Source organism: Filicampus tigris, chromosome 22 (genome assembly GCF_054856515.1).
Source record: "Filicampus tigris isolate MCC_2025a chromosome 22, RoL_Ftig_1.0, whole genome shotgun sequence".
NCBI lineage: Eukaryota > Metazoa > Chordata > Actinopteri > Syngnathiformes > Syngnathidae > Filicampus > Filicampus tigris.
Window position 1 is genome coordinate 7,600,191 of NC_141238.1, and position 15,227 is coordinate 7,615,417.

General features: G+C 41.7%; 1 protein-coding gene across 4 annotated transcripts; it reads right to left on the reverse strand.

The window, feature by feature from the left end:
• Nucleotides 1-519: 519 nt before the first annotated feature.
• Nucleotides 520-15,159, reverse strand: strip2 (striatin interacting protein 2). 4 transcript variants are annotated; one of them, XM_086022701.1, is made up of 22 exons: nucleotides 14,181-15,159; nucleotides 12,158-12,227; nucleotides 11,131-11,205; nucleotides 10,843-10,977; nucleotides 10,646-10,766; nucleotides 10,444-10,512; nucleotides 9,602-9,708; nucleotides 9,406-9,533; nucleotides 9,114-9,302; nucleotides 8,019-8,069; nucleotides 5,637-5,869; nucleotides 5,460-5,525; nucleotides 5,319-5,382; nucleotides 4,457-4,528; nucleotides 4,303-4,377; nucleotides 3,914-4,011; nucleotides 3,439-3,565; nucleotides 3,083-3,183; nucleotides 2,942-3,008; nucleotides 2,719-2,823; nucleotides 2,414-2,618; nucleotides 520-1,407 (listed from the first exon to the last, which is right to left on the reverse strand). In XM_086022701.1, exons 1-22 carry the CDS (start codon nucleotides 14,289-14,291, stop codon nucleotides 1,154-1,156), a joined length of 2,523 nt encoding a protein of 840 aa, XP_085878827.1. In that variant the 5' UTR covers nucleotides 14,292-15,159; the 3' UTR covers nucleotides 520-1,153. The 4 variants fall into 4 exon arrangements, with proteins under 4 accessions (XP_085878827.1, XP_085878826.1, XP_085878829.1 ...); XM_086022700.1 differs by having other exon boundaries at nucleotides 5,460-5,549; XM_086022703.1 differs by lacking the exon at nucleotides 8,019-8,069.
• Between the last annotated feature and the right edge of the window lie 68 nt (nucleotides 15,160-15,227).

Below are 15,227 nucleotides of genomic sequence, written 5' to 3' on the forward strand. Positions count from 1 at the left end.
CCCTGTTAGTCAACAAAATGATTTCAAATGTTTTGGCACACCCTGGATAATTGACTATCAAAATCCAAAATTTTCCCGCCCCCCCCCCCCCCCGCTGAAAACACATTTTAAAAAATCATTTTAAAATCCAAATGGACAAACAAACACGCTTTGTGAGGAAAAATGTACATTTTTAGACTACAATGTTCACCACAAACATATACAAACAAGTAAGGGTTCAACCAGCACCCATGTTTTCAAAATGGGGACTTAAAAAGGACTTACCAGTAACAAGAGTTTGGAAGAGTGCCTATGAAGCGCAGGAGTCGTAAACGCAGTTGCTACCAGATGTAGCTAAGGCAGGGGTTCTCAAAATTTTGGGATCAATGTACATTTTTTTTTTCGCAAGGAACCCCTCTCCAATCCTAATTGTGAGGGATTGGGACAGCCGCGAATTGGGAAAATCAGCAAATTATTGACATTCATTCTAGTTGCCACAAAAAAAATGTGAATAAGCAGCTGTCAATAATGGGGGATGGGTTATTAACATTTTTTTTAAAGTCCACGAATGTCAAATTGCAAACATGTAGAGATTGTAATTCCCTAAATTTAATTTACTGTTACCAAAATCAATAAAGAATACTGATACACTATCTAAAACTTGTTTTTTTTTTCATAATTTACGAATCGTTCAAATATGGTTTTAGGCTCACCGTGTGTACAAAAAGCCATAAAGTGTTGCCTATTCTCCAGAAAAAAAGTACACAAAAAACATTTTGTTGTTAAAGTCACATTTTGTTAAAAAAGTCATCATCTTTAAAAGGACAAATTGTCTATTTTAGCGGGATAAAACGTATCAGGAGAATAAAATTGTAGTTTTAAAAGGTAAAGTCGTTAGCTTATGATATTAAAGGCAAACTTTGACGGAATAAAGTCATATTTTAACAGGTAAATCTAAGCTAAGGTAGGAAGGACTAATGAATTTATTGTGTTTGTTTAATTGGCGCGCTGGTCCCCATATGTAGGTATGCCCTTTTTTAAAGATGAATGACATAATAATTGAATGCTAATGATTTAGCGGACCCCCAAAGCTACTGCAAGCGAGATCTCAGCTCGAGAACCGCTTGTCCTAAGGAACCGCTACCTCAGTTCTGGCGCTCGCCCTCCCCCGTCGTCACTGGTCCACCACCAGGAGGCCCTCCCACTCGATGGGCTGCGAGAACACCTCCCTCTCCAGCCACATCTCGTAGCTGTAGTGGAAGTCGTCGGGCAGGTCCACGCGCTGGCCCAGCACACTCTGCAGGCAGTTGTCCACGGGCGCAAAGTCGCCGTTGCGGTTCTTGTCGTAGCGCCGGCTGTTGAACTTCTCGATGCTCTCGCGAAGGGCGCACTCCTCCGCCTGGAAGTCCCAAGGCCGCGCGTCGATATCTGGACCACGTGGACATCATCGCTAATTAGCACATTAGCACATTTGGCCCTCTACTACAAAGGCGGGTCAAGTACAACCCGCGTTTTTGCATTCATTTGGACTTCTTCTCCACAAACTGATGAATTAAAATATAGAAATTCCTTTATGTAATATGGCATAATTGTTTCATTGATTTGTTGTAGCGAATAAAATTCAAAAGTATTAACAAAATTGTAATTTGAGGATGTTTTTTAACTACAAATTGTATTTATAATTGATTTATTGTAAATAAAATAACACTTATAATTACATTTAAAAATGAGAATGCATTATTATTAGGTTTTTTTTTTTTTAATTGAAAAAGACTACCAAAATAAGCAGTTTTAATTAGTTGGTTAATTCATAACAAAACAAACAGTGCAATTAAAAATGAGTAAGCATTATTTTGTAAAAAAAAAATATATATATATATTTTACACAAAATACAAAATATTTGCTAAATAATTTGATTTCAATTAAAAAAAATCTATAATTATGAAAAAAATATAAATTATAAAGTTTACAAAATAGAATGGATTATTATATATCGGTAAAACACATTTTTTTCATTAAATTGTATTAAATTGTTTAATTCAAAATAAAGTATTCTAAATAATATTGAAAGTTCAATGTCAGAATTATAAAATGTGAATAATAAGAAAATGTATCAAATAGAATGGTCTATTATTTTATTACTAAATATACTAGTTTACACATTTGTCATACATGTTTTTTTTTTTAAACTTGTTTCCAATGACTTCGCCCATGTGTCAGTTTCATCAAATCAAATGCACTCTCTCTTTTTTTTTTTTTTACAGTCTACATGACAGACTACTTGCTCTCCCACAAGGGCTGCTGAACCTGAAATTTACCCTTCGCATGTTGCTATGGCAACAGCATCCAGACCGTTTTATAGTATTTTGCATGGATAGCACAAACACCGTCATGCTAACAAGTCCAGGGGCGATTTTTTTTTTTTTTTTTTACCGTTCCCGTAGGCCCAGTCGTCGTTGAGCCGGTGGCGGACCTTCTGGTAGATGGCCGACATGGTCTTCATGTTGCTCTTCCTCCACTGCCGGCCCAAATACTTGGTCTGGATTTTGAGCAGCTTGAGCACGTACAGTTGCATCATGGCCTGCTTGACCTTTAGAGCTCTCTTGAGGATGGGGGCTGACTTGAAGACCACCAACATCTTGACGGAGACCAAACACAGCAAGGCGAGGCGCCGAGGCACGTATTTTACAGCGGGGGAATCACCCCGAAATTCAAATGCTTCATATATCGCATCTCACCATGGTCCGAGAGTGTTTCCACTTGGTCAGCTTGTTGAGGATTCTCAGCAGGTTGATGCAAGAGAACAGATTGCGCCAACAGAACTGATTGTTGTCTCCAGCCTCCTGAGAACACAGCAAACACCAAATGGTCACTTTAAAAAATAAATAAATTAAAAAAAAAAAAACGTTTTTTGGGGAATGAGCTTCAAATAATCAGGCTCGGGCAGTTGTTTGGACTCACCAAGCTCTCAGCGGTGAGCTCAGGCATTTCATGGACGGCGCAGTGGGGAAAGTCCAACACACATATACTGCATAGAAAACATAAGGAAATGTGATATGGTTATATAATTGAGAGAAATATATACATATATATGTAACCTACCTGTTTTTGGCACTGATATACGACATGATATTCTGGTTGAAGAACTTGAGGATGAGTGGGATGCAGTTGGCAAACACCAGATGCTGCGAGACGATCTCAAACTGGGGGAGGAAGAACAGTGGAAGTTTTACATCATATTTCTTGACTATAATGGATACAGATGTGACCTCCTTAAAACTGCCGCAGTGGCTGCGCAGCCTCTACCTGGCAGCAGAGGGCACTATAACTTCAACTTTAAAGGTTAGCCTATTTTTAAAAAAAATGCAGCAAACGGAAAGGATGAAAGAGAGGCTGGAAGGGGCGAAATGTCGCGCTTGGGAGTGGGAGGGCAGCGCAAGCGTGAGCGCGAGCGTAACCTGGTAGACGTGGTTGAGTTTCAAGTGTTTGAGGAGGAGCAGCAGCAGGGCCGAGATGGCCTTGACGATGATTTCTTTGTGCCGGTTGACGTCAATGCCCAGCTTCATGCTTTGGAGGACTGTGATTCTGCACGGAAACACAAATAAACTAATTTACAAACGCATTTTTTTTTTTTCTAAAATTGGTCAATTAAATCATGCGCTGCCAAAATCGTTTTTATATCTCCTTTCACAGTCCAGACATTCAGTCCGGGAACTTATTTATATTTTTTTTCCCCAATTTTTTAAAAAACATTAGGGTAAAAGAGGGTTTGAAAATATCTGGCAGTGAATGAGTTATATGTATTTATTCATTTCATAAAAAATCTTCCCTCTCCTATCTTCTTTATCTACAAGTGACCTGGTCCATGCGTCCCAGTTTGCGGCCTCTTCTCTACAACGACGGCGCAGAACGGACGAGCGCGGCCGCACTTACGGCATCTCCTCCGGCAGCACGTCGGCGAGGATGTTGATGGAGTCCGTTTTGGCTTTGGAGGTCGGTGCGGCGGCCAATAGCAGCTTCAGGAGGGCGATCTAACACAGGAAGGAAAGATACTTTCACCATCCAGTGGGGATGAATCGGAAATCGATTTAAAATCGATTCACCCCGATTAATCGATTAATTGATTCGATTAATCGAACATCAAGTTGATTCGACTCATCCAGAAAATGATGTCTTGAAACGTATTTCCCCGGCCAGCTATTTTCTGTAGTTCCAACCCCAAACCTTCCAAACTCTGAGGCAGGCATGCCAACCACGACAACGAGCTGCCACATCGTTTGGATCACTTCATCCTTTCCGATTTCCACGTGAACAAAACTCACCACGTATTGGGAGAGGTTTGGAAGCATTCCCAGGTAGAGCATCTCGGCAGGCGTCTCCTCCACGTCCTCCTCGCCCTGCGTAGCGGCAGGGGAAAATTGCGCACGAAAATTACGAGAGCGTAATGACAAGTAAGAGAGTTGATGAGAAACTCACCAAGCTGAGTGGACACTGTTGTAGCTCCTCCTCACGTTTCATCTGCACTTCGGCGATGGACACGTATTTGTGCTGCAGGGAAAAGACAAGCACATTACAAAATGAAAATTAATCCCCCCCCCCTTCCAAAAAATACATTGCTTTTGAATTATGGTTCCAAAAAAGATCCCCTTCGCTTCCTCTGGTCCACGTTTAGTGTGGTCCGCAACATGCCACCAAACAGCACAGTGACGATAACATACAAACTTGGCAAAAAAAAATAACCCGTGAAAATCAGACATTGCTTTTGAGTTGTGGGTCAACAGAATAACTTTTTTCAAAACAACCTCATGAAACTGGACAAAAATGTAGGTACCCTCGAGAAAAGACAATAATTTGACTATAGGGACTTGTTCAACCACGGAGTCTCCTCTAATTAGCATCACAGGTGTCTTTAAGCAGTCAGTCGGCCTATTTAAGGAAAGAGAGACAAGTAGTCTGTGCTGTGTGGTAACCTGGTGTGGACCACACTAAACGTGGACCAGAGGAACTGAGAAAAGGGAGTTGTCTCAGGAAATTCAAAGGAAAAATTATAGACAAGCACGTTGAAGCTAAAGGCTAGCGGTCGGCCTTTTTGAAGGATGACAAGTAGTCACTGTGCTGTGTGGTTGGTTACATGGCGCGTACCACACTAAACATGGAAAGGGGAAGTGAGAAAAGGGAGTCGTCTCAGGAAACTTATAGACTAGCAGGCGAAAGCTAAAGGTTAGCAGTCAGTCGGCCTTTTTAAAGGATGACAAGTTGTCGCTGTGCTGTGCGGCGTGTGCCACACTAAACATGGACCAGAGGAAAGAGACAGAAAAAGACGGGTTGCCTCGCTCACCTGTTTAAGAGTCTTTACACTCTCGTGGATGGGTCGGGGCAGGCCTACGAGGGTCTCGGTGTCACTGCAACACAATTTGCAAGCGGCCTTAGATCGATTATCGGCATGGCAACCAGTCCGGGTTGCTGACGGAGCACTGACTTCCCGAGGGTGAAGCCGATGAACTTGTTCCGACTGGTTTCCAGAAAGTGCTCGATGTCCTTCTCCCTGCAGGTAGTTTTACAATACACCCTTGAACCAAATATTTTGTGAGATGAATGCATTTTCAAAAATAAATATGTTTTAAGTTGCTTTTATTCGCTTACAAACTAATCTAACCTGACTTTGGGGGCCCAGGGGAGGCCCTTGGGGAAGTTGACCCTCTCGGTGGGGGGCCGGAGAGGAGGCGGCGGCGGCGGCGGCTGGATGATGACGTCGCGGTCCAACGGGTCCACCTCGCCCTCCATGCCGCCGTCGCCGTCCTCGGGGTCGTCCTCCTCGTCGCGGACGTCGTCGTTCTTGAAGGGGTCCCGCTCGTTGTACGTGTCCAGGCTGTCCTGTTTGACCAGCGGCTGGGGCGGGAGGACAAACAACGACAAAGTACTTCGGTTTACAGTCTTAAGTCGGTCAAATAAGGAATATGTGCACAAGCAGAGTTGTGAGATAATGAGTATTTTCAGCCTTCATGCTACTTAAACTGCCAGACATTTTCAGACCCTCTTTTACCCTAACGCTTGGAAAAAATATAAAAAAAGTTCCTGGGATTGAATGGCTGGACTGTGAAAAGACGAATAAAAACGTTTTTGGCAGTGAATGGGTCAAAGTGGAAGTCACCCCCAAAATTTTCTTTGGACCTTGTATGCACCCGCACTAGTCTAAACACGGCATTCCGATTACAGTTGCGTTTGTGGAATATACGTTAAGAAGCAAAATGAACCCGTTTTTATCCATCTCAGGGGGCGGCCATTTTGTCACTGTGAAAATGACCTCTCAGCTGCTCAGGGATCAAGTAACAACCAATCACGGCTCAGCTCCGGAAAACATGAGCTGTGATTGGTTGAGAGCCCTGAGCAACTGTGATGTTATTTTCAGTCGACAGCAAGTGACAAAATGGCCGCCTCCTGAGATGGCTAAAAATAGATGGATTCCGCTACTTAATCCGTACTCCACAAACACAATATTAATCAGAATATCAACTTTAGAACATATTGTAAAGAAAATTTGGCGGTTGACTTCCGCTTTAACAAAATGTGAAAAAAACTATTTAACACATTTGCAATCATGGATAGCAAAGTGCTTTCCGTGTCATCAGCCATTCCATTCTGTCCACAAAAATCAAACGTTCAAACACGAGCCGACTTTGAATTCCACTTACCGTACATCCGCAAACTAAACTCATTGGATACGCACAATTACACACAAACATTTCGCGTGGACGCAGCGTCGCGACGATGAATGAGTGCGGCGCTAGTGCAAGCAATCAGGCATGAGTCAGCGCTTTTTTTTTCTTCTTCTCTAGAGGGGTCGACTGCATTTAATGGCATCGGTCAAGGAGGTGGTCACCCAAACAATAACAAGAAGACAGAAAGGGCTGCACCAAGACCACTTGAAAGTTTTCGCCGAGCTTTGAGTTGTGAAGGTTACCAAAATGAACAAAAGGTCATTTTTCTGCAGGTGACTTTTGGTACATCTGTCCAGGGGCTACAGATGGAAAATGGCCTCCTGGTTGACTCGAATTATATTTTAATAATAAATATCAACTTCCTGGCTGACTCTAATTACATTTTAATAATAAATACCAACTTTATAATACATATCAACCTGTTTTTTTTTTTTAATTCATAATAGGAAAGTACATTGATTACAGACTTAATCTTTTTTTCTTAAATAAAATTGTAAAAAAAAAAATGACAAAAATGTAGATATAATGTTGGGTCTATAACCTAATTTGACATTTTTTTGACACAATTTATAAATCGATTTATTTATAAATTCTATCATGTATTTATTTCTTCTCATTTATTTAGTTACATAAACTGAAAATTAGAAAAGAATTCATCAACTCCAATTTTGAACCAACGTCATTGATAATTGTATTTCAAAAAAATGAAAAAGTATTTCATTAATCAATTTGAAATTTAATTAAAAAAAAAAGAAAAAGAATCAAATAAGACAATAATCAACCAGGTTAACAATACATTTGTAAAAATTGACAATCTGCATTAAAGGCCGGTTTTTCAATTTTCTAATCTGGATCTGATCCAGATTACATATTTTGGGGCCCATTTACACATAACATGGAAATTTGCTAATGTTAGTCACTCTGGCCTCTGCGAACTTTGCCCTTGAAGGATTAAAATTGTGTTCAAACAAATCTATACCTCTAATCTAATCAAATCCTATTTTGGTTCTCTAATATATGAAAGTTCAATTCTGGTTCCTGAGGAGCTGAACTGCTCAGTGGAAACGTGACGTTGATAACGAATGAAAAAAAAAAACAAAAAAAAAAAAAACAGCTAATTGATGTCAGCGTTGGTGCATCCCGGCGTGATTGCATGTGGAGAAGAAAGGGAGGAGGAAAGCTAGAGAGGAGAGCGAAGAAGGCAAACAAAGGTGAAGGGAAGGAGTGCAAAGAAAATAAACAATAAAAAGCTCAATGCAAGGGAAAATGCAAAAATGCAAAAAAGAAATGAATTAAAAAAAAAAATTGCGGGTAAAGACCTGCTTCTTGGGAAAGGGACTGTCTCCTTCCAAGCTATCAACAAAGGCACTCTGTGGGGACACAAGGAAGAGGCGCAATGAGACACCATGAGGGCAATTCGAGGGCGAGCCTGTCGGCGAGCCGCATTTGGGCTCGGTTATTGGTGGATGTGTTAGAGAAGGATCGCTTTCATGGAATGGGAAAAAAAAACAAAAAAAAAAACAACAACAACTGTTAAGTGCGGATGGTGTGTTAGTGCTAACAATGTTGCGTAGGCTGTGAGCTCAAATGGGTCACACGCTCTTGTACCCACTTGTCCTCTACTTTGTTTCTGACATATTCGCTGTTTACTATTCACCGGTGTTTTGTTTGGGGCTTATTTCCCCTGTGTTTTTTTTCTGGAATGCCCCAAGATGTCGCTCTGTCTAAATGGGAAAGTAGTAATTGGTCTCAAGGAAGTAGGCTGAGACCGGGTGTGTATGTTGGCGAGGATTTAACTTTAGCCTGGGTGGTGAGTAGAGGTTATGGAGAGTGTTCTGTGAAAAACACTTCTGTCCAATTTTGTTTTGTTTTTTGTAAATCTTCACTTTGATGCGAAAACACCATTAACTTAAAAATGAGAAAATTGGAAAAAAAAAAAATGGGCATAAGTGTTTTTCACATGACAGCGATGATGTATTATTTGTTTACATATTCAAATAGAGCAATTAATCAAAAGTGAGGGAACAGTGACGTGAACTAAAAACAATGAGGCATTTAGGAAAAAAAAAATCCTCTATTTTCATTCAACGTTCCAACTTTGCAGGACTCATTTTCTTGTTAAAACCACATGACAAATTTCGGCGCCGTGTTTTTGCGGGGGCTGGAACGGATCAATGGCGTTTCCATTCGTTTCGATGGAGAAAGTGGATTTGAGATACAAGCCTGGCCTCGGAACAATACTTCCTTGACACCAATTACTACTTTCCTATTTAGACAGGGCTTTGGCGCCACTGTAGGGTGTTTTGGAAAGAGCAGATCAACTGAAAAGTTGGGGATGGGCCCCAAAGGAAAATGAAAAAGTCAATTCACGGCTAAGAAACGAGCGAACAACGCGGGCTTTGATGTTTCTGTACCCTGCGACTGCGCCGCCCTCTCTTCTGCTGCTGCTGCTGCTCGATGAGCTCCATGGCGGAGGCGGGCGGCGAGGCGGCCCTCATGGCCCGCACCACCTTGATGCTGTCCTCGGGGAGCGGGGGCAGGTTGAGACGCTGGCGGCCCTGCACCTTCATCTCCTGCAGCTCCTCAAAGCCGCCCAGGGTGAACTGGGAATCGAGGATCGACATCGAAATGTAGTCGGATGCCATTTTCAAATTGGAGGGGGGCGCGTTTCAGAATGGTTCAGCCTTCGTCGCGAGCGTTACTAACCAGGACAGTCTTCCATAAGAGGAGCAGTACTTTCTTCATGGGGAAATGTGGTGCGTTCATGCTACAGAATTTGGTCACCATGGAGAAGAGAAGCAGGGCAAAAGGCTCGCCGTTGTACAGAGGCGCACCTGAGTGGGCGAAAGAAATCATTGAAAACAAATGACGCATATTTGCGCTTGGCGCGCTTTGCACCCACCGAGCTCGTTCTTGAAGGCCTCCCTGGCCGCTCTCCACTCGGGTCCGTCGTCCTCCGTTTGAACTCGAATGGTCTCCACCATCAGGTACATGATGCTGAGCAACACTCTTGAGAGACACAAGGCAGGGCTGTGCGATTAATCGAAATTCAATTACGATTATTACAAAGTTGACATAATCGTGAAAAACGAGTATTAATAAACATTCGTATTCAACGCACTGTTTTCACAAGAAAATCTCAATTTGTCCATCTGCATCGTTTTTATCTTTTTTAAAAACTAATTTAAAAGGAACTTGCATAGTGTTTCAAAGAAATTTATTTGTCCATGCTTTTTACGTTCAAACATTTTTGTTTTGCACTCAAAAATAATTGCTCGTTTGAATTATCATGATTTCAATTATTACCAAAATGATCGTGATTAATATTCTTTTGCATACTCGAGCGGCTTCCTGATTTTTGCGGTCTAAAAAACACCAAAATGATCGTGATTAATATTTTTTTCCATAATCGAGCAGCTTCACGATTTTTGCGGTCTAAAAAACACCAAAAACACCAAAATGATCGTGATTAATATTTTTTTCCATAATCGAGTAGCTTCCCGATTTTTGGGGTGAAAAATAATTAAAAATAAATTTAAAAAAACACCAAAATGATCATGATTAATTTTTTTTTCCCATAATCGAGCAGCTCACATTTTTTGGAGGGAAAAAAACACGAAACGTGAAGCTGCTCAATTATGGAAAAAAAAAAAAATCACGATCATTTTGGTAATAATTTAATAGTTGTTTGGGGGGAAAAAAGGGAGGCCGAGAACAAGCGGTGCAATCGATCGTATTCCTCACCTGAGTTCTGTGCTGTCTGCAAGCGAGATGGCGGGCTTCCTCACGGCACTGCTGCACGCGTGGCTGTTACTGCATAAACAAAACGCGCGTAAACGCATTTTGCCGGATCCAGACGTTCGCCGATTACGCTGCATCCGTCCGTCTCTGGTTTGTGCCTCGCTTGAAATGGCATTACGGCTCCCTCCTGGGACTTTGTACTCACTCCATCTCCATGCTGAGAAGCTCCAGCAGGGCTGTGAAGATTCCCATGTCGTACAGGAGGAAGACGTTGCGCCTGGACCAGCGGAGCACGTCCGCCTCGCCGTCGCATTCGTCAAACACCCCTGCGCGGCGCAAAAGACCGATTCAATAACAAAGCATTCGTACCGCGCGGAAGAGACGGCGACATGAGCCGCGCACCCTGAGCGAGGTAGAGGATGGCCCGGGCCACTTTCAGCCTCTTGTCCCGGTCGGTCACCTCGAGCGCGTCCAGTAATCTCATCACGTAGGCGCGGCGCTCCTCCGCGCTCAGATCGATCCACCGTCGGCCTCGGGCTGCGCGGCGGACGACGCGGTCAAGGTCATTTTGCAAGGACACTTCCTCCACATGCAGTGTCAGTGAAATATCGTTCCATGGGCCTTTTGAAATGTACTATACAAATACATCGTGAATAAATATCAAGTAACGATTTTAGACACGCGCAGTACCATGGCTTTGGAAGTCTTCCTCAAAGTAGTCTCTGTTCAGGGCAAACTCGGGCTCCTCTGTGTAGCTGTAAAGCTCTGGGAAAAAAAACAATGCACACGTGAGCTAAAGCGCAGGATTTTTTTTTTTTTTTGTTTTGTTTTTTTTGAGCCATTAAGGCTCAAGAACAAGTTTGCAAGTCAGTGACGGAAGTCTGGAGAAAATATCTGCATGTGTGGAAATATAGGTAGGAAAAGGGTATGTGAAATAGCTCAAATATTTCTCAAATATGGTGGAATTTTATTTATAAATATATTTTATGACATAAATGAATATTAAATATATACATAAAATATTTATTTATTAAAATAAATCAATTATATAATACGATCTAATTTTTTTTTAAATGGGGTGGATTTCCCGCCTTTGCACGACACTGTATATCTTGTTTTATAGTTTCAATTTTATTTTATAGATTAAAATAATTATTTAAATGATTAACATAAGATTGATTTATTCTCTTTTTTTATGCATCAATTATGGAATCAATAAATAAAATGTTGATAAATGGTTATGTCCAATTGTTTATTTTACTACTTTTTGAATGAGACACTTATGTTAATTATGTATGTAGTTAAAAAAAATGAATCCTTTTTTTTTTAATGAAATGGATAAGTAACATTGTTAATTTTACAAATTTTATTTTTGCATTTAACAATGAATAACTGAACCAATTTTTCATTATTTAAAAAAAAGAATACAATTTTATGGCTTTAACTCATCCAGTGCCAAAAACGTTTTTATGTTTTTTCACAGTCCAGCCATTCAACTGCATGAACTTATTTCTATTTTTTTATATATTTTTTTTAAACGTTGGGGTAAAAGAGGGTCTGAAAATGTCTGGCACTGAATGAGTGAATTAAACCCAAAAAAATACAAATAAATGCAACAACTATCACAGGACTCTTGATCATGTAAATGCTGGATGTGTGGCGCATGTGGCGCCCAAGCCCTACTTTGCCCAAAAAAAAGAATTGACAAAATTGGTACCTGAGAGTTCGGCGGTGAGTGTGTCCGTGTCGCCGTATTCAAACTCCAGATTGGGAGACTCCATGGAGCTCTGCCAAGAAAGTAAAATATAATACAAAGCACAATATAGCCGCTTGATCACATTTTGTAACGCCTACCGTTCTCACACACAACAAATTCTGCCTTGACAAAGATGTTAAAGTGTAAATATGCTGACGCTAAAAGAGCTTCTTATGTTGTATGTAAAAAAAAAAAAAAAAAAGTGAAGCCAGTGCAACAGGAAGCAAGCCGCCATCTGCTCCGGGCAATGCAAACGAGTTCCAGTAAAGACAAAAACAGGTTAGCGGCTATCATAACGACGGCTTGATGACGCGGCGGGTTGATTTTGAATATGAAAATATTATGTTGGCGTCCTGGCTCAGGCAGTCAAGAAACAAACCCACACAAAACACACTCGCCTGTGGACATATGTCGCGCGGACAACCCACGACAGCAACAACAAAACAAAAAAAAACAATTGAATGAATGAGCCGTGAGCATTGTGTAGGTTGGAATGCTGCTGAGGCCAGACAGTATCAGCCGTCAACGTAGCGCTTTGGCGCCAAGTGCTTTGGCGACATCGTACCTCCCAAAAGACCCCACCGAGGAATGGTCTACGCAGGCCCGCGAGATGAATATGCTCCAGTTCACTCAAATGGATGATGTAGAGGCTTTCACGGCATCCAGCGCCAGGGAGGGCAAATGTATTTTATTTATTTATTCATAGGAGGGGGATGAACAATAACAGTTTGTCATAGAAAGCATGAAAAGCGATGAAAGGACACTTAATTAGGTACACTGCATCAAGATGTGTATCTAATCAAACAGGATTTGGACCCTTACACTAAGTACCCTACTCAGAAGTGCATGGAAAACTGTATAAAAACACAAAACAAAACAAAAAGAAATCTGTTACAAAACATCAAAGGAGGGTTTTGCTGTTTTTTTTTTTTTTTTAAGACTGATGATAATGATGCGCCAATGTGTCAAACTGCCGCATTATAGCCGCCAACTACTACCAATGAGGACTTTTTTTTTTTTAAGTATCGGCGGCCGGTATCGGCAGCGTCCACAATGGCTCGCTATCGTAAAATAAGGGCCACTATTGACTCGATATCGATATCTGATATCAGTACTCACCGGTCCCTAGTTTTTAATCAAAATATCACAAATAACCAGATCATTATAGAGGTACAAGAGGGTTTTTTTTTTTAAATGTAGCCTTGTTTTTTCTATTAAAGCAACATTTAATAATATATTACAGTACACTTCTTAAATAATTACAAGTTCAATAAAATTCAACATCAAGGAGTTTTTACCAAAATAGAGGTACTAAGAGATTGAAAAAAAGATGCAACCATTTTTATTAGAGATTTTTAACGATTAGCTTTAAAGAGTGAACTTATTTACATCTTTAAAGGAAATTTAATAATTACAATTTATGAAACTAATCACAAAAAATGTACCTACATGTTATAAAAAGTACAGGATTTTGTAACAAAACAGACACAAGAAGCTATTCAAAATGTGACGTCAATGCAGGATTAGCCATTATTCGTGATAATGCCTTTCAAATCAAAATCAATCATGTGACCTTTGCAATGTTCAGACTAGGTCAAAATGTCGCAGACAGAGGTAGGCCACCAAGCATTACACACACAGCACAACATTATTAAAAAGGAATATTCCTGATAAATTATAGTGGCCAATGTACGAATGTAAATATTAGATGGCATCCATGCAGCAAGCAGCCACATTTCGCCACCTGCAGTCTCCGCGTCAAGCAACGCTGCAGGATTACGAGCGGGGGTTATTTTTAGGAGCCGCTCGCAAAAATAACCTCTGAAGTGTGCCTGTCTGCTTACATGCTTTGGGGACAGCCGCGCAAAGAAGGGAACGTGCAGCTGTCCCGAAAAAAAAAGCTCCCCAGCAACAACCACGCCACGGGAGAAGCCAAAAATTTGGCCGTTTCCGACGGACGCGAACGCCTCTCGCTCGTACCCACCTCGGACTCCTTCTGCTGTTCCTTGAACACATCTTTGCTTTTCGACCTCAGCCTGTCGCCGTTGTCGTTGAGGTTATTGAGCAGAGGGACCTCCATGTCCTCCGCCTGCATCTTGTTGGAGGGCCGACGCGGTCTCACGCGCCGGTCTCGTGGGGACAAGCGGGGGCGAGAGACGCCGTCTCACACCGGCGGGAGGACAAGTTGGGAAGCTTCTCTTTCCTCGTTTTCGCGACCCCCGCCTCTCTGCTTCAAAACGCGTGTTGGATTTTCGTCCCCGCACGCCTCGGGAGGGCGGGGCTAAGACAGGGATCGCTCCAAAAAGGAGCTAGTCGGTCGAGTACAAACCATCAATTCGACACGTTAAAAACGCTGCTGGGAATATAATTAATTTCACTTAGAAAGACGTTGGACTTTAAAAGTCATTTTGGGCGATTATTCAGCATTAACATTGGCACCTGTGGTGAGCTGTTTGCCAAAATGGGATCGTACAATAAATTGAAAATGTATCATTTTATGTATTTGATATGCTGCGCAAGGTGGGTCAAAAATAGCTGTAACAGAACACTGAATTCTTTCAGGAAGTAAATGAGGAAGAAAGAAAAAGAACAGGGGAAGGAGGAAGAATGGTCTGAAGGAAAGGAGGAACAAAGGACATGAGAGAAGGTAAAAGAGGAAGGTAGGAAAGAAGGGTGAAAGGAAGGAGACAAGGGTGGTGTGAAAGGAATGAAGAGAAGAAGGAGGTTAGAAAGATGAGGGAAAGAAGTCGATTTTTTTGCCTTGAATATATATAGCAAGAAGACATGATTGGATCATACAAGTGGGCATGTCTCAATTCCGGTATTCTTCCAATCGCGAGGGAATAAATAAAGGCTGACAGTCAGCTGAGCTCGGCGCTGATGTCAGAGGCGAGCCCCGTGTGATCAGCGCCGTCTCGGATGAGGTCAGGGAGGTCTTGACTGACCTCGGCAGCTGCATGCGCGCGGGCACACATACACAACCCCCCCCCCCTCCTCCCCCATTCCCCCGCCCGCCCGAACCTTCCATAAG